This window comes from Colletotrichum higginsianum, chromosome 1 (assembly GCF_001672515.1).
Source record: "Colletotrichum higginsianum IMI 349063 chromosome 1, whole genome shotgun sequence".
Lineage (NCBI taxonomy): Eukaryota > Fungi > Ascomycota > Sordariomycetes > Glomerellales > Glomerellaceae > Colletotrichum > Colletotrichum higginsianum.
In genome coordinates, this window is record NC_030954.1 from 3,244,694 (window position 1) to 3,268,251 (window position 23,558).

The 23,558-nt window shown below is 55.5% G+C and overlaps 5 protein-coding genes across 5 annotated transcripts; 2 read left to right on the plus strand and 3 right to left on the minus strand.

The window, feature by feature from the left end:
* Positions 1-19: 19 nt before the first annotated feature.
* Positions 20-2,191, minus strand: CH63R_00992 (Sterol esterase; the record flags this gene model as incomplete). The annotated part of the gene is made up of 1 exon (XM_018295967.1): positions 20-2,191. One exon carries the CDS (start codon positions 2,189-2,191, stop codon positions 20-22), a length of 2,172 nt encoding a protein of 723 aa, XP_018164329.1.
* Positions 2,192-4,978: 2,787 nt separating this feature from the next.
* On the plus strand, positions 4,979-9,306 carry CH63R_00993 (Peroxisomal biogenesis factor 6; the record flags this gene model as incomplete). The annotated part of the gene is made up of 3 exons (XM_018295968.1): positions 4,979-5,159; positions 5,224-8,605; positions 8,679-9,306. 3 exons carry the CDS (start codon positions 4,979-4,981, stop codon positions 9,304-9,306), a joined length of 4,191 nt encoding a protein of 1,396 aa, XP_018164330.1.
* A 353-nt stretch (positions 9,307-9,659) lies between these two features.
* CH63R_00994 (uncharacterized protein) lies at positions 9,660-11,208 on the minus strand (the record flags this gene model as incomplete). Its single annotated transcript, XM_018295969.1, has 2 exons — positions 9,660-10,874; positions 10,948-11,208. 2 exons carry the CDS (start codon positions 11,206-11,208, stop codon positions 9,660-9,662), a joined length of 1,476 nt encoding a protein of 491 aa, XP_018164331.1.
* A 2,445-nt stretch (positions 11,209-13,653) lies between these two features.
* Positions 13,654-13,959, minus strand: CH63R_00995 (uncharacterized protein; the record flags this gene model as incomplete). The annotated part of the gene is made up of 1 exon (XM_018295970.1): positions 13,654-13,959. The coding sequence occupies one exon, from the start codon at positions 13,957-13,959 to the stop codon at positions 13,654-13,656; it is 306 nt and encodes a 101-aa protein (XP_018164332.1).
* Positions 13,960-15,346: 1,387 nt separating this feature from the next.
* Positions 15,347-15,817, plus strand: CH63R_00996 (uncharacterized protein; the record flags this gene model as incomplete). The annotated part of the gene is made up of 1 exon (XM_018295971.1): positions 15,347-15,817. The coding sequence occupies one exon, from the start codon at positions 15,347-15,349 to the stop codon at positions 15,815-15,817; it is 471 nt and encodes a 156-aa protein (XP_018164333.1).
* Positions 15,818-23,558: the final 7,741 nt, after the last annotated feature.

Consider the following 23,558-nt stretch of genomic DNA (forward strand, 5'->3'; position numbering starts at 1 on the left):
ACAACATCGTGCCCGGCCTCTACTCGGCATCGTCGCTGCTGGACTGGCTCTCCTCCGACTCTCCGTTCGCTACCCTGTTCGTTGGCGTCCACCGCTTGACGTCCTCGCATCCTTTGGGCACGCGACACTCGTCTCTTGCGTCGCAGGTCTTCCAGAGCACCTCGCGGACCTCCTTGAACACCTGTTCGGGGGCGTCCATGGCCCAGATGACGTCAAGATGCTCGTACTCGGGAATAACCTTGCTGTGCACCACGTTGACATGCGGCTCGCGACCTCGCTCGAACCTCCGGAGGAGCTTCTTGCCGTCGACGAGGTCGTCGTTCCCGGCGACCCAGAGGGCGAAGGGTGGCGCTTGTTCGTTATACCATGCCGTCGACCCCTTGGGTCTACGGGTATGCTCGTCCAAGGTCCTCTGACTCATCAGGCCGTCGGCGTCATCGGCCCGGAGAGTGTGGCAGTCGTTTCCGTTGATATGGTCCTCTTTCTCCTCGGCGCGGACGTCCTCTTTGGTGGAGAGGATGCATTTGTGTCTCGCAAAGCACTCTCTTCCGAGCCACCAGCGCATGGACTCGGCGCTGACGTATACAGGTGCGAATTGGAACATGCGGTCTCTCAGGCCGCGATCCCACTTCGTGTCCGTCCAGTCGAACAGGAAGGAGAAGACCTTGTACCCGAGCCACCCGTAGACCTTGGGGTGAAGAAGCTGGTGCATCTGCATCATGAAGGGGATGAAAGCGTGGATGCCGAACATTAAACGGAACATGCCCGGCGTGATGATCCTCATGAATTTGAAGTACATCTTCCCGATTAGGGGCCCGGCGTAGGCAGCCGGCGCCAGAGCGCAGAAAACCGTCAGCTTCTCGCCCAGGTCTGGCCGTTGCTCCTTTGCCAGTGCGACGAGTGTCTGGGTGGTGCCCTGAGAGTGGCAGATCAAGCCAATCTTCCCGAAGCCGGTTTCGTAGAGGACACGCGAGGTCAGCGCCGGCAGGTCAAACACACCCATCTGGCGAATGTTCCAGCACCACATTCGCGGGTCATTGTACTCCAGCGAGGCATGTTTGGGCTTAAAGCCGCAGCGGTTGTTGCCAAGCCAGACGTCGTACCCGGACTTGCAGAGGTAGAATGCCAGCGAATTCTCGTCGTTCGTGCAGTAGGCCCCTGAGCTCTGGAGAAGCCCGTGCATAAGCAGAACGGGAAACTTGCGCTTCTGGCTGGGGTCTTTGAGCTTTTTCTTGGAAGGGGTGAATATTTGGGGCCCCCTGTCTGATCTGTCGTCCTCGCTCATTCTTGTGTATTCTTCGGGGTCGTATACATGCCACAGGTCGATGATGAATCCGTCTTCGGTCTGAACTTGTAACTCTTCTACATCGAGGCCGACGCGACGAGCGTAGTATCCAACGTCGCAGACTATCGGATCGGGCCCGCCTTCCGTAGGGACGAATTCATCAGCGATCTCCCTGTCGTTGTCCAGGCTGTTGCTACGCTTCCATTTCCGGTTTTCCTCCTCGCGCACTTTGGCCCTGCGCGCTTCCTCTTCGAAGAACGGCCTCTTCTTGTCTGGGTTCTGCAGAGTCAAACGGTAGAAAATATGGCGGCACAGCGGCGGTATGCTTGTGAAGAGTGCACCGAGAACAATGACCCCAAGAAAAGCCAAACTCAAGAAGAAGGCCGAGATGCGGAACACCATACAATGCAAGTCGCGAAGTAATGACGGTGGCCCGTAAAGGGGCAGGGGGGGGAATAAGGGGTTGGTGTGTGACGGCGGCGTTTGGCGACGAAGGGAGCCTTCTTCCGATTTCTGTATCGATTTTCCGTTCGTGTCTGTGGGTAGCGAGATGATTCTTTCCTGTCCATTCGAGGCTTCTTTGCCGGTATCGATCTCTTCTTCAGTGTCGCTCCCTTGCTTGATCTTGACTACCGCAGGACCATCTTCAAGTTCTTCCTTGAGCACGTTCAATTTGTGCGCCTCGACGAGCGGCACACCTGGAAGCCTGTTGCCCTCCGATGTGATGATGATAGGGTCTTGGGGTGTAACGAATCGAGCTTCGACGGCGACCTCGGAATCGTTGTTCTGGTGGCTCTGGAGCGACAACTTCTCGGCTTGCTGGGCAAACTCGATGGCGGTGTGTGCGACGCCCTTGTCGTGTAATCGGTCTCGGTGGCGAACCGGAGACTCGGAAAGGGTACCCATTTCGTTGGGAAGTGTTGGCAGCCGCGAAGGAGGCTCTCAAGCGTCGCAAGAGTCGCGAAGTGTCGACGTTCGCTAGGACTCGGCGGCTGGAAAGGGTAGACGTGGTTGCTTTCTTCCGCGCGACAACAAGAGCATGCGAGACGAAGATGGGAAGAAGGCAATTGAAGTGGAAAGTTGCATGTCAAATCGACAGGCAGTATAGGGGGGCAGTCGATGCGGTCCAAGAAAGTAGAGCGCAGATCCAGATGAAGGGGGGGAGAGGGGTGAGAGGGTAAATTAGGGGTGTAATCATAGGCATCAGAACACTAACATCACTAGGCGGAGTGCGGGAGAGCAGCCAGAACGGTTCGGTTGGCTGGTGAAATAACAGGGGAGAGGCAAGCCAAGTACAGTATTCACGGCGGGAGGGGGGGGCAGACAGAGATAACAGGAAAATCATGCTGGCCAATGCGAACATTGCAGCCAGTCGTGAACCCCTGGGCTGACGACGATGATGATGATGATGAGGTTGGTCAAATGCGGGCCGATGGCAGCGGTCTCGACCCTGTCAACGTCACATCAGATCGGAGGAGCTCATCCCATCCGAAATGCGAAGAATGCAGTTGTTGTCTACGCCCACGAGGTCCAGCCGCCGCCAGTGGGAGACTTTGCGAGTCCTCCCCCCAGTAGCCAATGTCCGCCTGCTTGCCTCCCTGTCATTTGCGGCTGGCGGTTGTCCTGACCTAGAGGCGCTGAAGAACGGGCCAAACGTCGCCGGCTACGGTCTCACAATTGTCGGGCCAGAGACACTAGTGTGTCCGTGAGTTGGTATTTGTAGGTACGGGATAGGTGCTGAGGGTGTGGCTTGAGCAGGGAGGAGCCCCGCTTGCGTCATTGCTGTGTTGTTACTCGGAGCATTTGCTCAATGGGAGGTGATGATTGGACCCTGCGGTTCTGTGAGCGGGAAAAGCATGTGACGATCCCGCCTTCTGTCTTGGAAAACAAGCATCATGGAATTGAAGTGGATGTACCCATGCTGACAGCATCACCAAAGCGGGTATCCAACGGTCATCGTGAAGCATTTGTTGCCGTACACAACATTCACCCTGCTAGGTACGAGCCATAATACGTACTGCATCGTTGGAGGATGGGTGTATCGCGCCTCGTCTGCCAATCATATAGTTAGTTCATTTACTGCGGCTGTAATGAACTTTGCTCAACAAAATATCATTGTTTTATCTGAAAATAGTGGCAAGGACTTAAGCACGGTGGTGCCAGCTACCCCAGGGCAACCCAGCTGTGACGGCATAGAGGAAGCGGAGTCCTCCCTTTCTGTGCCCTCAATTCGATTCTGCTTCCTCGACAAATCACCTTCATCGAGACAAGTTCCCACGCCCACGGGTCGTCATCCAGTGTGAGTATAGTTGGACTTTGCTTCCGAGCAAGAGGCGCAGTTTGGCAAGATGACAGCAGGCTTTGTGGTAGCCACATTGCGAACACTGGCCAAGAGCCTGTGTGCTACGGTTGGGTACCTCTTCTGTCTCCATTTGCTTGTATTAGAAGTTATAAGGGCCCGTCTAGATACTGTGCTTCTGCGCGTATGGCGCTGTGTCGTCATCCTTGGCCGCCGCACTTGTCTTAGAACGACGAAACAAACACCATTGTGTGTTGTTTGCTCGGAGCTGGCCAAGGTGGTTTCCAGGGTGGTGCCGATGCCGACACGGAGAGTTTTCTCCTTCGTCATCGACCGGCATATGTTACGGAAAGTCGCCAGTGGCCAATTAATTGATCACCTAGGGACTAGCATATTTACAAAGGGTTGCATGCATCAGCCCGTGCATGTGGCTTGAGGATGTAGGTAGTGTGACGATGGAGGGTAAATCGACAAATTAATAAACACGACAACTATGCTCGTTTTTGGTCTCTTGCCGATGACTCTTGTTCCATATTCAAGAACGCTGAATTTATTAGCGCGGAACCAAACCGGATCCAGCAGTTAAAATTGTTTACTTGAACCCCCCGGCAGTAAATGGCCGAATATTAGCACTATGTCCCATTCTCGTGCTGTCAACGCAGTAAGATAGCTTATATGTAAACACACAGTACTACTTGCTACCTGTGACTCTTCAGCTCCATACTTGGTGCGAGAGTTCGGTTTCCGTTATCATACGAACATCGTATGTTATTTTGGACAGAACCAAGACGATGAGATGGTTGTATCACAAAAGACCCTGTATCAAGTCACATGTGTCGAGGCGGAAGACCAATAGTCTGGGGAAAAACATTGGCTTCCAGAGCGCAATCGGACCTGGTATCGGGCGTTATTCGGGGTTGGCACCAAGGAGCACATATGCTTAGTCATACGCTCCCCCGCTCGGGCTTTTTGACCAGAACCTGCACCTCCCTCAGCTGTCCGCGTCGCCACAGCGGGGACCCCAGGTGCCCAGGTGGTTGGGGGGGTCGCTGTGTTGTGCCGGCTGCAGCTGGCAATAGTCCAATGCCGAGGCCTAACACCTTCTCCAAGCCGAAGCTCGAGACGGCCCCGATCCCAGCCCGGCCCAGGGACCATACCGACCATATCCGTACCTCCATAGCTTAGCTCCTCAACGCGGACTTCGCGACATGGGCTCGTCAACATACACCGGCTGACCTCTTCCGAATACCAACTCAATTGCTCGCACCTGCTCTAACGCCCGTTCATCCCTTCACTCCACGATCTCGGATCTTTGCGCCGATCACCCTGCGATGCACGTTTGAAGCGCGCCACGCTCCGCTTCTTTTAAACCGGTCCGCTTGCCCAACGATACGATGACTACCTCAGAGCTTGCGCCGCCGTCGCCAGCGAGGAGGAAGAGGAGGTCGCGGAGACGTCGTCAAGACAAGCCCGCGATCACAGCAAGGCTGGTTCTGGACGACCATGATGTGAGAGGCGACGTGGGCATTGTGTCCGAGGACTTGTTTATAGACCTTTTCCCCCACCTCCGTGATGGTAAGAATGTGCCTCCATCCGCCAGGGATGTTCACACCAAGTTACTGATCCCATTGTCGCATAGCACCCTCACGTGAAGATGGCTCCGATGACATTCACCATGTCGCAATCGCCCCTTGGGAGCCGACCCCGTCCTCGACCGAAACCGCTTGGACGGTGGTGCCTGTAGTCAAGTCCACGGCGCTCAAACACTCGACCGTCCAATTCTCGCCCTCGTCCTTGTCCTTGCAAAACTTTGCGACCATTCTCCAGCAGGTTGCGCCGTCAAAGCTCTCGAGCAGTAGCCGCAGCGGCATCGAAATCCAGATACTAGACATCGTTGCGTTGTCGCTAGACACAGTATACGTGAGCCTCGAGAGCGAGTTGACGAAGCGTTTGGAACAAGGCGAGGGTACCTTCTACCGCGACCATCCGAGCAACGCCAACGGCAAAGGCCACGCCGCTCCAGAAACCTCCGAAGTTCGCCTCATCTCCTCTTTGCGCGTGGCTCTGGGCAGCCTGAGGGTCCTTCACTCGGGCGACCTCTTCCCCCTCCCGTTACCCCCGCATCCAGTCACTCATATCCCGCCAAACCCTGGAAAGATCATGTTGTGCGAGCCCGTAAGCCAGGGCATTCTGTCCGAGAACACAAAGATCGTCTTGATGCGAGGGCGGGTACAAGCGAAGCGCGGCCAAGCCGCTCCTTCAATCCCTCCGAACCGGAGCCTGAACGGCGTTCCTGAAGACGAGGAGGACGATACCGCCAACGATCAGTTCTTCTCGGCTGCAGAGGATAGGTACAAGACGGATGCTGCGAATACCGAGATAGACTCTGTGACTGAGACGGAGGAGTCAGAGCTTTCTGGCATTGACCAAGACGACGATCTCTCCGACGACTCCATGGATGACATGATCTCCTTGCAGGCGCCGACACTGCCTACGACTGCTGCGAGTGGTGTGTCTACGATGCAGCCGGGAACCCCTATGACGATTGGAAGGGGGAGGAAAACCAACGGGATTGCAACCCCTGCCTCCGTATTTTCCAACTACACTGCAACTACCGCTCGCCCAGACCGGCCCCGGGGCCGGCTATTTCGAGCACAGGGGCTGATTCGAACCGTACCCGTGGACCTCCTTCACCCGAAGCCAGCGCCCGAGGACGACGACGAAGCTAGAGTTTTCGTAGACATTGCGTCCCTATCCAAGATCGGTTGCTTCTCGGGAGACTGGGTACGCATTGAGGCTGCCGAGGAACCCCCTGCCAACGGCTTTGGCGCCTTCGGACTCGGGAGCTTCACGTCGCTGGAACCGGTGGAATCTACTTGGCGTCCCGTGAGGGTCTATGGACTCCCCGAGGGATACTCTCAGCGCCCAGTCACGCGGATACCAAACACAAAGCACGGCGAGCGCAGGCTGTCGTTCTTTGACTCCCAACTCCAGAAGCCATCCAGTCCAGCAGCCTATATTTCTCCAATCTTGTTGGCCAATCTCGACGAACCGTCGTATCTCCGACTGTCCCCCATCAAACGTGGAACGTATCAAGGAAAGGGGACCCTTCCTAAATTTACGAGCGCTTCGCGCCCTCCGTACGCCCGCGACATCACTATTCAGCACGTTCGGTCACCGGTGACCGCGGAACGAGCTTACCAGTCGGCGGTCCTTGGTGGTCTGAAGCGTTACTTTGCCCAGAAGATCCGGCTTGTACGAACAGGGGATCTCATTGCCGTACCCATCGACACACAACTGGGCAAAGCACTCCAAGAGCAGCCCAGTGGCAGCAACGGGTCCGAGGTGGATGATGTGATGGCCCTCTCGAAAGAAGGGTCGTCAAGGTTTGATCAAGTGGCTTGGTTCAAGGTCGGCCACATTCAAATTTCAAAATCCGATGCCGACAATGACCAGTCCGAAGAGCTGTGGGCTCGGGTCGCATGCATCGACAGCTCATCCGTCGCGATGCACGGCTCTGGCTTCGCCACAAACCGCATACCGGCCACCAAGTGCAACACCTGGCCTTATTATCTCGGGGTCAAGAAGATGCCCACAAAAGCACCAAGCGCCTCGGCGCTGACGCTCCCTGACCAGGATCAACGTTACATCTCACCTCTCAGAAGGCGGCTGCGTGAATTGCTTGCCGCTGCCACGAGTCCCAGAGCAGTACATCTGAAGATGCCGCCAGTTGCTGTTCTTGTTACCGCCACGCACCGCAATATAGGCAAAGCAACTGTCGCGTCGGAAGCTTGCGCCGATATTGGCCTGCACACATACGCTATTGACGCATACGACATCCTCAGTGAGGCAGGGACCAGCGGCAGCGACGTCAAGACAGAAGGCCTTCTGCGGACCAGGGCCGAAAGGGCGATGAGCTGCGGCCCGGAAACCACGGCCCTGCTGATCAAGCATGTCGAGGCATTGACAGCCGATCGTATGGTGTCGACCTTGAAGGAGGTTTTGCAAGATACGAGGGTGTTGATCGCCACCACCAGTGACGTCGACAAGGTCCCAGATGGGGTTCGTGGTCTCTTTAGCCACGAGCTCGAGATGGGCGCACCGGACGAAGCTGAGCGCGAAGGCATACTGAGGGCTATTATTGAGGATCGCGGTATCAACCTCGACCCTGAAGTAGACCTCAACGGCGTGGCTCTCAAGACTGCTGCGTTGGTGGCGGGTGACCTTGTGGATGTGGTTGACAGAGCGCTCATCGCACAACGACTGCGGCTGGAGCAAATCTCATCAAAAGCAGAAGCCGCCGGCCAGGCCGTCACGGTGCGCGATCTTCAAGTGGCCGGTGGACCGATGGCTCGGTGCGTCACCAAGGGCGACTTCGAGGTCGCTGTGGAAGCTGCACGCAAGAACTTTGCGGGCGCCATCGGAGCCCCCAAGATTCCGAATGTCACATGGGACGACGTGGGTGGCCTGAACAACGTCAAGGATGCCGTGACGGAGACCATTCAGCTGCCCCTCGAGAGACCCGAGCTCTTCGCTAAGGGCATGAAGAAGAGGTCCGGTATTCTCTTCTACGGACCCCCCGGAACCGGGAAGACCCTGTTGGCAAAGGCGATCGCAACGGAGTACAGCCTCAACTTCTTCAGCGTCAAGGGCCCCGAGCTACTCAACATGTACATTGGAGAGTCGGAAGCCAACGTTAGACGCGTCTTCCAACGCGCCCGCGACGCCCGCCCTTGCGTCGTTTTTTTCGACGAACTGGACTCTGTCGCGCCGAAGCGCGGAAACCAGGGAGACAGCGGCGGCGTCATGGACCGCATCGTCTCGCAGCTACTCGCCGAGCTCGACGGCATGTCGGGCGGCGATGACACGAGCGGCGGCGTCTTCGTCATCGGCGCTACGAATCGGCCGGATCTGCTCGACCCCGCACTGCTCCGTCCCGGCCGCTTCGACAAGATGCTCTACCTCGGCGTTTCCGACACCCACGACAAGCAACTCACGATCCTGGAGGCCCTTACCAGAAAGTAGGTTTTTCATCCATGACTGAAACCTTGCCTTTCGTACGAGTGCGCACACTAACACTTCCAACTCCCCCAGGTTCACCCTCCACCCCTCTGTCTCACTGCAGTCGGTGGCACAGCGGCTCCCCTTCACTTACACGGGCGCCGACTTCTATGCCCTATGCAGCGATGCGATGCTCAAGGCCGTCACGCGGCAGGCGGCGGCCGTCGACGCCAAGATCCGCGACTTCAACGCGGACCGCGACCCGTCGCGCCCACCCATGTCGACGGCCTACTTCTTCGACCACCACGCCACGCCTGACGACATCGCCGTTATGGTCACCGAGGATGACTTCATGAGGGCGCACGAGGAGCTCGTGCCGAGTGTGAGCGCCGGCGAGCTAGCACATTACGAGAGTGTGAGGGCTAGCTTCGAGGGGTCGCCCGATAAGGACAAGCAGCAGCAGCAGCAGCAACGCCCCGCGGCGGCGGGCCTCAGGGCCGTGTCTGGGTCATCGGCCATGTCGAGGGGTAGTTCCAAGGGCAAAGGCAAGGCTGTCTCCGCATCGTCCAAGGGGAAGGGCAAAGCCTTGGCGTTGGACAGTGACGACGAGTACGGGTCCGAGAGTGAGGTTGCGGTGACGAATGGCAAGGGCAAGGGGAAGGGCAAGGCCATCGCCGGGTTTCAGGACGGGACGGCGAGCGACGATGAGGGATTGTACTAAAAACTGCAGATATGGCACCGAGCCCAGTAGCATCGTTCAGCTTGCATACATGAGATGGGAACCACCCCTCCCCTTTTTTTCTTTGGGAAAATTGAATTTCTTTCGTGGAGTGTTTTTCCAGGTGGCGGAGGAAGTTGTGAAGAGATGGACGTCTCCAGAAGCAAATACGCATTACCATACAGAAAATGAGCAACCTCCCTCTCCCCCCCTCCCCATTCCGGGTAAAATAGCCCTGTGTGTGTGTGTGTGTGTGATGAGGGGATACCGATTTCTCCATCACACGCGTACGTACATTCCATCATCTCCACCACGGCACCCAACAGCTTCTCGCCTTGATCTTCGGCGCAACATCACTACTTTTCGTTCTTGGACTCTCCTGCAGGCTTGGCTTCTCCGTCAGACTTGGGCCCTCCGTCAGACTTTGGTTCGGCTGCCTTTGCCTCTCTCTCCTCCTCCTTCGCCTCTGATCCCAACTTCGCCTTAGCCTCGTCCGGGTTCGTCTCGGGTTCACTTACGTCGTCGTCGCCGTCGTCGCTGTCGTCGCTATCGTCGTCGTCATCGTCGTCGTCGTCATCCTCCGGCTGTGGCGTCTTCGTAGCGGTCTCGGTTTTGCTGGTCGTAGGGATTTCCTTCGGTGCCGTCTGTTTCTCCGGCACGACGGCCTTGGTAGAGTCTTCGGCCGCCTCCTTTACGGGCTCCTCCTTGATGGCCTGCGCCTTCTCGACCTCGGCAACCTTCTTCTGTGAGATATCCTCGTCAGAGTTCTCCTTGTCGGGCTCCTCCTTGATGGTCTCGGCATTCTCGACCGCTGCAATCTCCTCCTGTGACGCAGACGCCACCGCGGCGCCCATGTGCACCGTTACGGGCTTGTCAACGTCGGAGGGCTTCCAGCGGGCCGTTGTCGGCGATTGCAGGGTCTCGCGCAGGGTGTCGGGGTTAGTGGTTGTGGCGACGGCGCCCCATGAGCCTGTGGTCGGGGACTGAAGGCCAGCGGGCTTGGCGCTCTGGATGGAGGAAGCGCTGTTGGCACTGGCCACGGAAGATTTCCGGGGCGTTTCTGGTGTCTTAGAGGCGTCCGCCGCAACCTCAACTTTCTTTTCGGACCCAGCGGTAGCCACAGATGACGCATCGGTCTCAGGCTTCTTGTCTTCAGCAGACTTTTCGTCCTTCTTGCCGTAGACCTTATCGCGTAGCGACTGCAGCCGGAGTTCCTTAGCCTTCTTGGCTGCCTCGTCGGCGATAGAGCGGTGTGAGATTGTGGAGGAGCTGTCGGTGGAGGCTCTGGGTGTCTCGACAGACTTGTCTTTCGCCGTAGGAGGAGTCGAGCTCTCGGCCTTGGGCAAGGGAGGCGCTGGCGGAGGCGCGGGACCGGATGCGGATGCGGATGCGGGGGTGGAGGTGGAGGCATTGCCCGACAATGTGCCCTTGGGTACCTTCTTGATGATTTTCTTTTTGATGGGTTCTTTGGGCTTGTTGTTGATGTCGGGGATCGTGAACTCGTCGTAGTAGATCTTGACGTGCTGCTTGAGCTCGCCGTATTCGTTCCATTCTTCGATCTCGGTGATGTCCTGGACAAAAGGGCGCCCTTATCAGCAAATGGCCCCACACAGACGGAGGTCAGGAAATAGGGGGTTCACTCACGCCGAGCACGAGGCCTTCTTGCACAAGGCCTGGGAGCTTTCTCAGGCGACCAGAGGCATCTTTGCCGGCACGACGGCCCCAGAGCATGCGGGCTTTCTCATCGGTGGCAATGTCGATGGCTTTGAAGGGTACGCGGTTGGCGCGGAGGATGGTTTCAAGACGAGATGTAGCGGTGACGATATGCGAGGATCCAGCGGTCAGGGAGGTAAAGATCCAGAGAGCTGGATCGGTAGAAAAGGTGGTTGCAGTCAACTGCGCCATGACTGTATGTTCGGGTTCTTCGAGACGGGGGGATGTGCGGGAGTTAGACGAGTTGCAGGGAAGAGCTTGTGAGAAGGGAAAGAAAAGAAGGGAACAGCTACTGGGAAGCTAAAGGGGGCCGGCGCGGTCAGCAAAGAGTACTCTGTACATTACGAATATCCGTACAGTATGCGTAAGATTCATGGAGTTATCGAGATGGAGACGCAGATGCAGACGGGGGACACATGGCATGATGCGGGATATGCAGGGTACAAAATGGAGCCTTGCATTACGTACCGTGGATTGAGGGTTTTCGATGTCACGTATCTGCGTTCCAGACGAGGCCGATACGGTGCGATTCGCAGGCAAGTCAGTCGGCAGCGGCGGCGGGTGATGCGAGGTTCCACGCAGATGAAACTCGAAGGGTCGTGGGAGGTTCAGGTACTATAGGTCACCGTCCTACGAACATGTGCGGTTAGACCTTCTTTAGCAGCTTTGCCTTACCTGAGATCGAGGAGGGAGTGAGGACTGCGGGGGCGGGGTAATTTCATCCAGCGAAGCCGTCCGTGTGCTTTCCAAATAGACCCGATGCTGATGCTGCCAGGAAGGGAGGTGGTGACGATGGAAGCTAGACAGCGCAGCAGCACCTGATGGACGGTTGCTTGGAAGGGAGTGAGTGGCCCCTGAGTTGAGCTGGCAAACCTGCAAGATGAGGTGGTCAAAAGTGGAAAGCGCGACGCGCGATGATCGGCGACAGGGCGATCAGCACCAACAATGCCCAATTCCAACACCAATACCAACGCGGAAAGAACCACGCCAACTCGCGCTTAGGGGCGACAGCCGACACAGCACGCTAAAAATCAGCCACTTGGTGATGCTCTCTCTGTCTCTGTCTCTGGTTTTCTTCAAACCCCCCTGCATACTACCTCACCGTCAAAAGAGGTTGACCGCCTCTTACATCAAGCCAATCTGCTGCACCAACCACATCCCGTAACTTGGTAAGAGCATCATCACTATAATACTCCAGCGTCGAGGCCCTACAGCCAACTCTGAGGGGTCGGTCGGCCCTAGCTGGCTGGACCAGATGCTGATTCCGGTCGTCGGCCTCTCCGACTCGGTGAAGCAGTTGCCTGCCAAACTGCTTCTGTGCCACGACGTCGGACTGGAATTTCTCCCTCTCCCTGTCGTTGGCTTGCTTGCCGATTACCGATTGGTGTTGTTCTCAGGCCCATCACTGGTCACAAACAACTGCAGAGCCTGATGGAGCACAACGGCGAATTGACCTCGCTCAGCAACGGCACTCACCGGCGAGTGACCAAAACTTTACTGTCAGCCCGGCGATTGTATCGTCGGTCGAGTTATTTTGGAGCAGCTTGCATCTTGATCGAAGTCATTGTGCACTTCATTAGAAACATTAGACATGGCATCTAAGCAACTGCAACAAGGGCTTCCTTGCTACGGACTGTCTCCTCATTTCACCACGTCGTAGAGAGGTATCTGCCGCAGTTACAACAAACATGGCGGTGGAGGAGGAAGAGGAGGAGGAGGGGGACGACAATGGCACGATGTGACGACAGGGCAGAAACAAGTCGAGCAGTTGTTTTGAAAGGTTTCAACCAAGCGTCGACAATGGACCGCTCGGGCTCTCTGGCATCGACTTGACACTTGTTTACCCAACCGACCCCTCTACGGATAGAGGCTACGGTAGGACGAAAACACACAACATTGGATCCGGTTGCTACGACGTTGTTGTCGGATCGAATTGTCGGTGCCGGGTAGTGCCATCGATTTTCCTTACGATCGCTTTCACGATAATCATGTTGAGAGGTTGTGTTTGCTGTCGAGCATCATTGTCATATCCTTTGACCCTCCAAAACTCATCGTTGCCCACTTGAACGTATCTTGGCCTCATCTCGTAAGGGAGAGGACATGCACGCTTGCAAGCGTGTTCGAATCAGCCGGACGGGCAATCCCCGTGGCCCTGGTCTACAAACACTGGTCACCTCCCATGGCATTGCGCATCCCCCTTCAAACGGGAAATGGCGGTGGAGTCCCCCATGATTGGGGTCATTTCTTGTGTCAATTGACAGTCGCCATCGACAGGGAATCCCTCTTGAAGCGGCTTATAGTTGCTCAAGGCAAGGATGTTGGATTGGCTGTGCGAGGAACAGCCCAGCTTATGTTTCCATGGCAGGCAGGATCTTCGAGAACCTTGGCCTACGACGCTACGTCGTGGAACCTTGAAATGGCCGAGCATAGAAAAGGGACCTGAATCGCAACAATCGGCCGAACGGTGACCATTAAACGATGCACGGTATTATTGCGGGCAGAGACCAATTAAAGACACATCGGACGGTGTCTCTGTCGCCGTCGTGCACCGTTGGAAAACAGTCCAAAGCTCGTTCCTTTTTCTTTTTTTTTTAACGCGTCATCCTGAAATAAACAGGCCGAGCAACTCAAGACGAACTAGTCACTGGGCCTGCCTCGCACCTTAGGCAGAAAACTGTTCCTATCGTTCAGCGGATAGTAAGCCGCATCGACGCCGTGGCGGGAGGGCGGAGCGATGGCTTGGATGCCGAGGAGGGGGTGGCGGCCAGCAAGTGACTTCTCCAGCGCCGACGAACTGCGTGCTGCTCCTTGGGAGGGGGCGAGGAATGTAAACAATGAGACGACGATGAAAATCCTTAGGTCCGACAGGCAACGATTGGCAAGCACATGTCCCACGTCGCCCACGTTCCGGGGAGGAGGGATCCAAATCTCGACCTGTGCCATGTTGGTGTACGGATACAATGCCAACCACGCAATATAACAACCAAACAACGCAGCATCGACCTCATTTTGGCGCCTACAATGACCTTGAGATTCTGGCCGGCCCTCCGACTGGCCATAGGTTCGGATGAGTTGTTTTCCCAAGCAGCAGGGCACGCTGTTCCTGCATACTGCTAGCAGGGATGAGAAAGGCGATCCGCAGGGGCTCCCAGGCACGAACCAGTGGGCGTTGCAGGCCAAGGGGGGCTAAGAAAATCTAGGGCAAGGTCCCGTCAGCGAAGCCGCCGAAGCACAAGCCCGCGCGTGCAGTGCAGTACCGGTCCACCGTCGTGCTTGCAGTTACGGTGCGCATTGCCAGCCAGCTAAGCATCGCCCGGCGATGGAATCCCTCCGTCATACCCAATTTTGGACACGATTCCATAGCGCTTCTCGCCCAGACTCACAAGCTGCTTCTGGTTCGTTCAGCCCGAGGCCTGGCCCCGGGACGATTAGCATGGCACATAGGCACCCAGCAGGGGCAGGCTCCCTCAAGCGAGGCCTCATAGCAGTGACACCATCTCTCTTGCAATTCTTAGTGTATTCCAATCCTCAGGGCCCCAGAGAGAGTCAGGGACCACGACAAGGATCTGCGTCTCTCATCTCTCAGCACTCAAGTTTGGCAGTTGGATCAGCACGGCAGCATGGCAATCCATGGTCAGTCCAGCCCTTCTCTCCCATTGCTGGCATCGGTACGGTTGATATGCACTACGGGTACCATGTCGCACAAGGAAGAAGCAATAGGCAAGGCCGAGCAAAGCGTAGCTACCTTAGTGAGGTACCTGGGGTACGAACACACTGCAGACGGGGGAGGTCTGGGCCCCATGTCCTCGCTGGCACACCCACCCACGGGCCACTGGCCGCCCACACGCACCCCCTCTCTGGCCGCGCAGGGGACGTGACCTCACAGGCACAAACAAGTTACCATCGCTGGCATGATGTCCGGTAACCCACGCCCAGCAAAGAGTCTGCTGGGGGCCATCGTGGTTGTTCGGCCGATTTAACAAAAAGGAGAAATACCTCGCCCGCCCCCTCCCACACAATTAACACCCTCGCTTCTGTCTCTTCACCGTTGCCTCTCCTCACCACTGCGTCCAGTGCCCACGTTCATTCTCTTGCAACTGTTCTTCGTCTTCGTGCTTTTTCTTGCACACCACACTCATTCAATCCATCTTTACGGATACCGACAAGACAGTCTTGTCAGTCCCTTGACATTGCATTCTTTACAGCCCACGCCAGCACTGCACGCACACGGTTCAATCTCAACAGCCTTGGTCACACGTCGACTTGTACTCAACATCAATCACTCCTCATATCAACCACAACACGTCGTGTTCAAATCAAACCAGGCAAAATGCGTTTCACCAGCGTCTTTGCTCTCCTGGCCGCCTCGGTCGCCGTCGCTCAGTCTGCAGATGAGACCACGACGACTCTGACCTCGACCACAACCAAGACAGTCACCATCACCAAGTGCAACCCAACCAACACCGCTTGCCCCTTGTACACGCCGACGTCGACCATCGTCCCGACCATCAACTCGACGACTTCCACCTCGACGACGACGTCGTCCTCTTCGTCATCGTCCTCGTCCTCTTCGTCGTACTACTACCCGGCTTCCAACTCGACTGGCTTTGCCGGTCCGACCGCCTCCGCTCCTTGGACCAAGTCTTCCGCCCTGCCCATCAAGACATCGGCCGACTCATCCGCTGCTCCCACCGCAGGCTCCGCTGTGCCCTCGGCACCTGCCAGCGCCGGCTCTGGCATTCTTGTTCAGAACGGCCTCCTGGCCGCACTCGTCGGTCTCGTCGCCCTCGCCCTCAACTAAGTCGGCATGGTGCTCGTCATTCAACTGACTGGTCACTCTTACTTATTTCGATTCTCGACCGGTGGTTTTTTTTAATTCTCTGGGGACAGGCTGATTGGAGAGATTTTATTTGTTTTTGCCTTCTTTCTCCTTTTTCTGGTTTACTATTCCTCGGTGCGCGTGTGAAGCGGCTTGGAGCCTTGGCCACCGGATGGCCTTCATTTCTGGCCATAGACTTACTGTTTGGGCTTTAGGATGGTTTGGAGGAGTTTAAACCTACTTGGAGATGTCCGCATACATACCCGACAGATGATGCACATACTCTGTTTTTTGAATGATACGACCCCGAAATGATCTCACTTTTCATGCTCCTCGATGGCACCGGCACTGGCATGCGGCCAGTTTCGTGAATGACGAGCTCTTCGTAATTGATGCTGGTGACTGATTGTTTCGGAGCAAGATCTTTGTGCAAAGATTCAGCCGACACACGGGTGTTCCATCACCAAATGTTTCACGCCAATACCGGACTTCTGTACATAGTTGAGGGTGCCTGGTTCATTTTAAAATGAACTTCTCCCTACCTACGGTCGCCCCTTCGTTATCATTGTCTAACCCGGACCCAGACAGGTAGGAGGGCGTGCCAGTCGCTGTTATTTGCCGCAAGGTAGGCGGACCAATGGCGACCGCCTTGGACGCCTATTCGACTCGAAGGGCAGGTTCGCCTCGCTGATTCGCCTGTGCGGTTGTCAAAGGTAGGTAGGGTGGTAGGTACTAAAGGAACGGGCCGCTTTTTAGATCTCGTGAACAAGGACATCTAACGACTTCTCGTTACGCCTGTCCGTTCCTCATGTTCTGTTTTGAGATTTCCTTCTCCCGATGCTGTCACCCCTCTTGGGATGTCATCTTCAGCGACACCCGGTCGATCCTAACATCGTACTACGCTCGTTTCTGCGCAGCAGAAACAACTTAACAGCTCATCACCGCCCTCTCGATTTCCGACAGTCGTGCGCCAACCAAGCGTCAACAGCAACAGCAGCACGATCCCGGCTACCTGCATCCCTGCAGAGATCCCACTGACTTCTACGTACTTGAACGGAGAGATCATCTCATAAGCTCAATTACGACGTGTCGATTGGGAACGATAGGTGCGTCTTGACAGCATGTATGTGCAGATGGATTAATCTATGTGGTGTACAGTAGCGCAGGACTCGAATCTCATTTTCTCCCTTTTCAGCTCTACACGTTTGCGCCAAATGCGAGACACAACGACGGTTCCCAAAGCACCCCAAACGAGGGGGGGGGGAACCCCGACAAAAACCAAACCCAGAGAAGAGAAAAACCCCTCCCGGCGAAAGAAGCCGCCACCGTTATTACAGATTATGCTTGTGGCCGTGTCCAGCATGCGCAATGCTTGTAGATGACTGCTGACATCTGAAAGTCTGCCCCCCCCTCCCCATGTCGTTGCACCGCAGCAACTGTAAAGCTGTGCTTTGCCTCGGTATTGCAATGCAGCCGAGATTCGTATTCAGGTATCAAGACGGCCGGCCACAAACATGGCTCGATGTGGTGCACAGCACTGCCTCTTGCGTTCATGTCGCATCTCGGGCAGAGGGCCGAAGAACGGTAAAGGACGATGACGATGACGAGTCTCGTCCGGCTGCTCGGCTGTTCCTCCAGTGCAATCAATTCTCCTCTCCGCTCGAGACCGAATCCTTCAGCACAAACCCTGGGCGCATCGGTCGCATAGGCTCTTGCCCGCTGATATCCGAACCTCACAACCGCAAACCGACTTGTGGTCGCAGAACTTGAGCGCCATGTGATTTGTTCGCGGCTTGTTGTAGGACCGGGCGTCTGTCGTGTGCGTGTTGGTCATGCTTCTGCAGCAGCTCGTGCTTGTCGGATGTGCTCTCATTATAGAAGACCTTGCGCAAGGTTGGGACGGTTTAATCAATTCAGTCCAACCGTTCATCCGTTCGAATAGTGTTCAACGGCTCGGCCCGTTGGGACTGTTATAAAGAAGGGGCCGGAGCTGCCAGGTTTCGAGGAGGGACGACGGACGCAATGCAACGGACAGCGTAGGCAAGAAAGTGGGTTTGATTTTGTAACGCGACACAGGGCTTCTTGAGGCTGAGCAGGTCTGGTTTTCGAAGAGCTCTCTGCACGAGCTGGCGACAACGTTCCCCTTTTGTTGATCGTCGGCCCCATGGTCCGGAAGGGACAGGACGCATACGCTTTATATGTTTTGCAAGCCGGTACCACACACACACACACACACACACACACACACACACACAAACTCACTTACACCTTACAGCTGACCCGCGTGCACATGCGGGCGACGAGATGCAGAGGAGCCATGCAGGGTGACACTGAGCCTACACACTCTGCCTAAGTGATTTCCGCGTCCTCGGGTTCCCGAATTTCCTACCTCAATGGTGCCAAGACGTCCTCTGAGCTGACTATCGGTCCCCAGGGCACTGTTCCGAACCGAAGTTCTGCGCAATGTTGCGAGACGTTGATTAGGATGCTGGACCGTCTTTCACCCCAAGTTTTGTCCCCTCCTTCCCACCTCGTGTTTTAGTTTGCGGCGAGCCTCCCAGACTCGTGCCCCTCTCCAATGGGAGACTTCCAGATCGTTACGACCCTGTCTGCTAGGACGAGGCAAAGCCTGACTTGGCGGAACAGCAAGCTTACGCCTTCAGGACCATTCATGGACCATCGAATTCTGCATAGACTCGAGAGGTTTCCGGTATCGATATTGTTCTCCTCTCGCGAGCACGCATCACGACACCAACCCGGTAGCTGCCCTCGAGCCTTCCAACACAACCATGCTCTTCGCTCAGTTCATGCCGAACACCTCTCAGCCGCCGCGTCCCTCGACAGCACCAGACCAGACCAAACTGTGGCCTGTTCTGGCGCAAAACAATCTCGAAATTTCTGATGAGGTGCATTAGTGGATCAGAGAACGGGTACCTGACCAAGCCTATCCCTCTCTGGTGCGCAGCATGTGGAAACCTAGCCATATCCGACGTGATGTGGCCGGGGACTTCAACACAGGGCTGGTTGTGTTGACAAGGGGTCAGCTGTGTATCTCAGCTCTCGACTCCTTTTCACCTGCATCACCGTAGTACACGATGTCAGCCAGCCCTTCATCTTTGGTTGGCTCTACCAGTACCAGTACGAAAAGAAGCAAAGAAGCCGGCTGGAACGTCAAAATCCGGACCACGCCCGCCACAATTCTCCCTTCGCCTCTCGCTGTGAACAATTAGCACACGACACTGTTGTGGGACATACTAACCGATCAGTGCCCTGCGGCCAGGCCACCGAGGCTAGACTAGAATATCCGACAGCAACTGGGTCCGGGGCAGGAGAAGTAGGGCGAGGATGTTGTGCAGATGGGCTTCCACAACAACTAAACGAGTGCCATGGCGGGCAGACTTGCGCGGCACCCCGGTTTCCGAGGGGGTAACGGGGGGGGGGGGGGGGGGTAAGCAAATCCACTCTTCCAAGATACTAGCCTGCTCGAGCTGTCCATGACACTGTTCGACAGTATATTACTGCTTTGCCCTGGCCAGGGTCAGGGGTAAGCTGTCATTTTTCAACTTTGAGCGCCGAGCCAGTGCATCAGTGTGATGGTACAGTGTCTTGGACACATTTGCCGACTGCCACCATGGTCCATTAGACACTGTCGTCGCAAGTGACCAAGATTTGGCAAAGATCACGGCACGCATGCATCATTTATTGTGATGCTCGCTTTCAATACTCTCTTGTCACTGCGCCGCAAAGTACATGCCTACGCCGTTGGCACCCCACCTCAAGAACCATGTCGTCGGGATTCGTGAGGGTTTTGGGCCGGGTGAAGAGCCAGGGGAGGGGTTGACGCAGCATGGCGCCCATTGGTTGCGGATTCCTTCACTTACTGTGCTGCTCGTCAGTAAGTGGCGACTTACGGAACATCCATCAAGGTCACCTAAATAAAGTGATCCTCACAAGATTCATCCCGAGAACACTATCCACGTCGCTTGGCTTGATGCGGTTTGAATCCGATGCTGTTGCCTGTGCTCTATTGGAACTCACCGGAATCACGACCGCAGCACGCGAGCAACCTTTTCTACATAGTCGCGAGTTCGACCATGGCGGGAAGAGGGACTGATTTCTCCGCCTCTGAATGTTTCCGCTCTGTTTTGTGGCGTCCTTTACGGCTTCGCACTGCATGGAATGTGAATGGGCCCTTTCTGAGAGTCTGCGGTCTTCCAGGATTCGCTCTCTGTGCGTAGGGCGTATGCATGTCCCCACGGCTAGGGGGGCGTCAGACAATCTATGCTCGAGACAACGGGCATTAGGGACCCAGGGGCCACCTTCAACGGCCGGCTGTCGTAAGCCTAGTATGCAGTACCGAGAGTCATTACAGATCACGAGTGCAGCCGTCGACGACACGCACCTGTCACTCTTTCCGTGTCCTAGTCACCCAGGCGAGCTTGTTCGGGGCTCAGGTGTTGGTCGAGGATGTGTGATGGTTTTGTCGAGCTACGGTTGTTGGCTGGAAGAGCCGACATGAGGACCATTATACCCAAGGTCCATCAGTTGACAGCAAGCCTCACGCTGCGGCGGTCCTCAGGTTTATGTTCCCGAGATTTCTTGCTTGGGTGCCTGAAGGGGGTCAGAGGACCGCCACATGCCCCTGGACGACACTGTCTGCGCCCCTTTCCCTCTGACATCAACTTGATGATTTCTCGAAGGACCGCATTTTCCTGTGTCTTCTTTCTTGTGTCTTCTTTCTTGTGTGTCTCTCTTCGAAGCTGAGAGACATATACCGTCATAGCCTAGACCCCGCGGCATATTGACCATGCGCCTTTGTTGCCGTTGTCATCCGAGCCAAGGAGGATAAGGTTTTGGCGCAGAGGTTCATCTCGGCATTCAGATTAGACTCTGTGACTCCTATGGAGAACCAGGGCTAGCCGAGATGTACAGTGATCACGGGGTAGGGACCCAGGGATTTCTGCGGCCTGAGTCTTTCAACGATGGCTGGTGGTAAGGAATCCTTCGTGCGGTCTGTCTAATCATCTGGACACACGCGGCATACCTTGCTGTCAATGGTCGAATAACTCGAAACACTGACGGCGGAGGAAGCGCTGGGAAGGCGCCCAAATTCTGTCATCTATCGTTAGTCTGAGTTGCACCCGAGGGCAGCAGTGGAATCGAGAGAGACGCCAGAGAGTAGCATCGGACCCCCATACCCCTGGCGACACCTGCGTGTCGATGTTGCTAGCAAAATCGCGAGAAACGGGCTCCGGTTGTAGGGAGAGGGCAGGGTCTCCTGGAACCCCCCCGTGAGGGCACAGCTTACCGGACGGATGGCAATTTCTTTCATGGCCTAGATTGGAGGTAAGCTGAAGTTCTGAGCCTCGTAGACGAGGGGTTGGCGTGTTTGTTTCTAGTGTGCCAATATGATGTTTGCTTGGGTTCATTGTGCAAGCAGCTTGTCAAAGGTTAGGACACTGGTGTCTTGATGTCCACCATCTATTTCAAACTTCGCATTTCCTACCATTGCTATTTTCCCTCTTGAGGATGAGCTATGGAGGCGAGATGGTGCTCAAGTTCTGCCTGGGAGGACAGAGGACAACAAGTCTCGTGGTAGTCACAGCTCGCACGCAGAGCAGTGGCCCTCTCTTCCCTGCACCCTCTTGTTCCGCACAGGGGCAGTATTGTCCCATAATAGAGACGAAAGCAGAATGGAAACTCCCGTATTAGAGCCCATCCTCCACGATCGGGGAACAATCACCGACAGTCTGGGGCTGGGACACGAGAAGTGCCTCGCAACATGGGCCATTTCACTTGGGTCACGCATGGCTGTTGTGGTCTGAGAGTTGGATGAGCGGCGACCCCATTTCGTACATTATCCTTGGACCGCCGAGACCGCCGGGATGGAGGGTCAGATATCTGGCACAAGATATACCACGGCGTTGGTAGCATGATCATGTCACAGGTAACTTACAGAGAAGGGGGGAGCATTCCGTCTCCAGGCAAAGACATCCTATTGCCAATGCTTATGATGATTGTCTCACTTGTCCGTGTTGATACTCCGGGTCGCAGCGCCTCAGCTACTGTCTTCCGTGGTCACGCCATTTGAAGCAAATGTAAGCTCGTGCATATGATACATGACCCGGAACAGAAACGCGAAGCCAGTAAGTTAGAGAAATCTCATCTTGTACGCGGATGGTCGTCGGACTCGGGCGGCTCCTCTCCAATAGGCTCTCGACGTTCCCTCCATAGGATCAAGCTTGATGGCTTCCGGCGTCACCAGCCGTGGCGCCTGAAGAGGGCTCTCGGGCGCAAGACGAACGAAGATCGATGTACTCCTGCGGGGGCAGCTCCTCGACCGTGACGTAGGCGAGCAGATTCTCGACAGCTGAGCCTGAAGTTCGCTTGGCTCGGAAATCTAGGCCGATCGCATAGGTTTTCAACCCCCCTCTCTGGCGACGATACGAAGAGCCTTCCGGGTTTGTCACAGCTTCTCTGGACGCGACAAAAGACTAGCAAGTTGCCAACGTTGGCTACGGTAAGTGGTCGAGGGGTGCAGTCGAGGATGCAACCCTTGAGACGCACTCAAGGTGGTGAACGAGGTTCGAGCCTGGTGACACGGCCATGTCATCGGTCTGCAAAACATAGACAGGTTGCCGTCGGAACACCTAGAGTTCTGGACTCTTCTGTATCCACCATCTCGCCTTTTTGGTCTTGACAGTCGTCTGGCACGTCGTGGGCTGGTTTGATTTGGTTTTACAAAGTGGACTACGGTCGCATATTGAAGAAAACCAGACAGATGGAGAGCCTGATGTAGAGATGACTACACGGTGTATTGATGCATCGGAGCATATTGCATATTTTCGACGCCTTTGACGGTGCACTGGTGAAGACAGCAGAGAGAACGTTTAGAGATGTTCATATCTTGTCAACAACAGGCTAAATCGTCGATTAATTACAAAAGAAGTGCAAGTATAACACACAATGCACATTTAGCAGCAAAGAACAAAAAGGTGCAGCAGAGGAAGTAGTGGAAGATTGAGACAGAAACGTGACCCACCCCTCTTGTACACTTGGCATGCCCTCCAAGACCTGTACAGCCAGCGAAGCGCAGGAGGGAGCACCCAGCTCAGTAAACAACAATTTGACTTACAAGAAGCCAAAACCTCCAGATACGGAGGCAGACAGACAGCTCCTGCTGTTTTTTTCTTCTTAGGCCATCAAGCAGGGACTGCGAAAAACAGATAGAGTTCGCCGGCAGGTTTATGCAACTTGAAATTAGAAAAAAACTACGTAAAGCAACGGCCTTCTGTGGTCATCTGCACTGTGGGCATCAGTATATGTATGTCAAATGCGCCTCTGCAAACAACCAACTATCAATGGATGAGCACATCCACTAATTCCCCGATAGTCTAGTGGTGAGGATATCTGCTTGTCATTGCATTGCAACAACTCGCAGGGGACCGGGGTTCAATTCCCCGTCGAGGAGATCTTTTTGCACGTCGACCTTAATAGTTCACAAAGAAAAAAAAGGTTCATTCTGAGGGAGCCGTTTTTCCGCCTCTTTTTCTTTTCCTTTTTTTCTTTTGTTTTTTTTATGGTTGTAACGGGCGGACGGGCAGTGGGGGATGGTTCATGGGAAAGCCACAGACAGTGCCGGCCAGCTGCAGTTGTGCTTGGAACAAGCCCATCTATCGTATCGTCCGAGTTGCCAGAAGACAGACCTCGCACGCCATCTCCC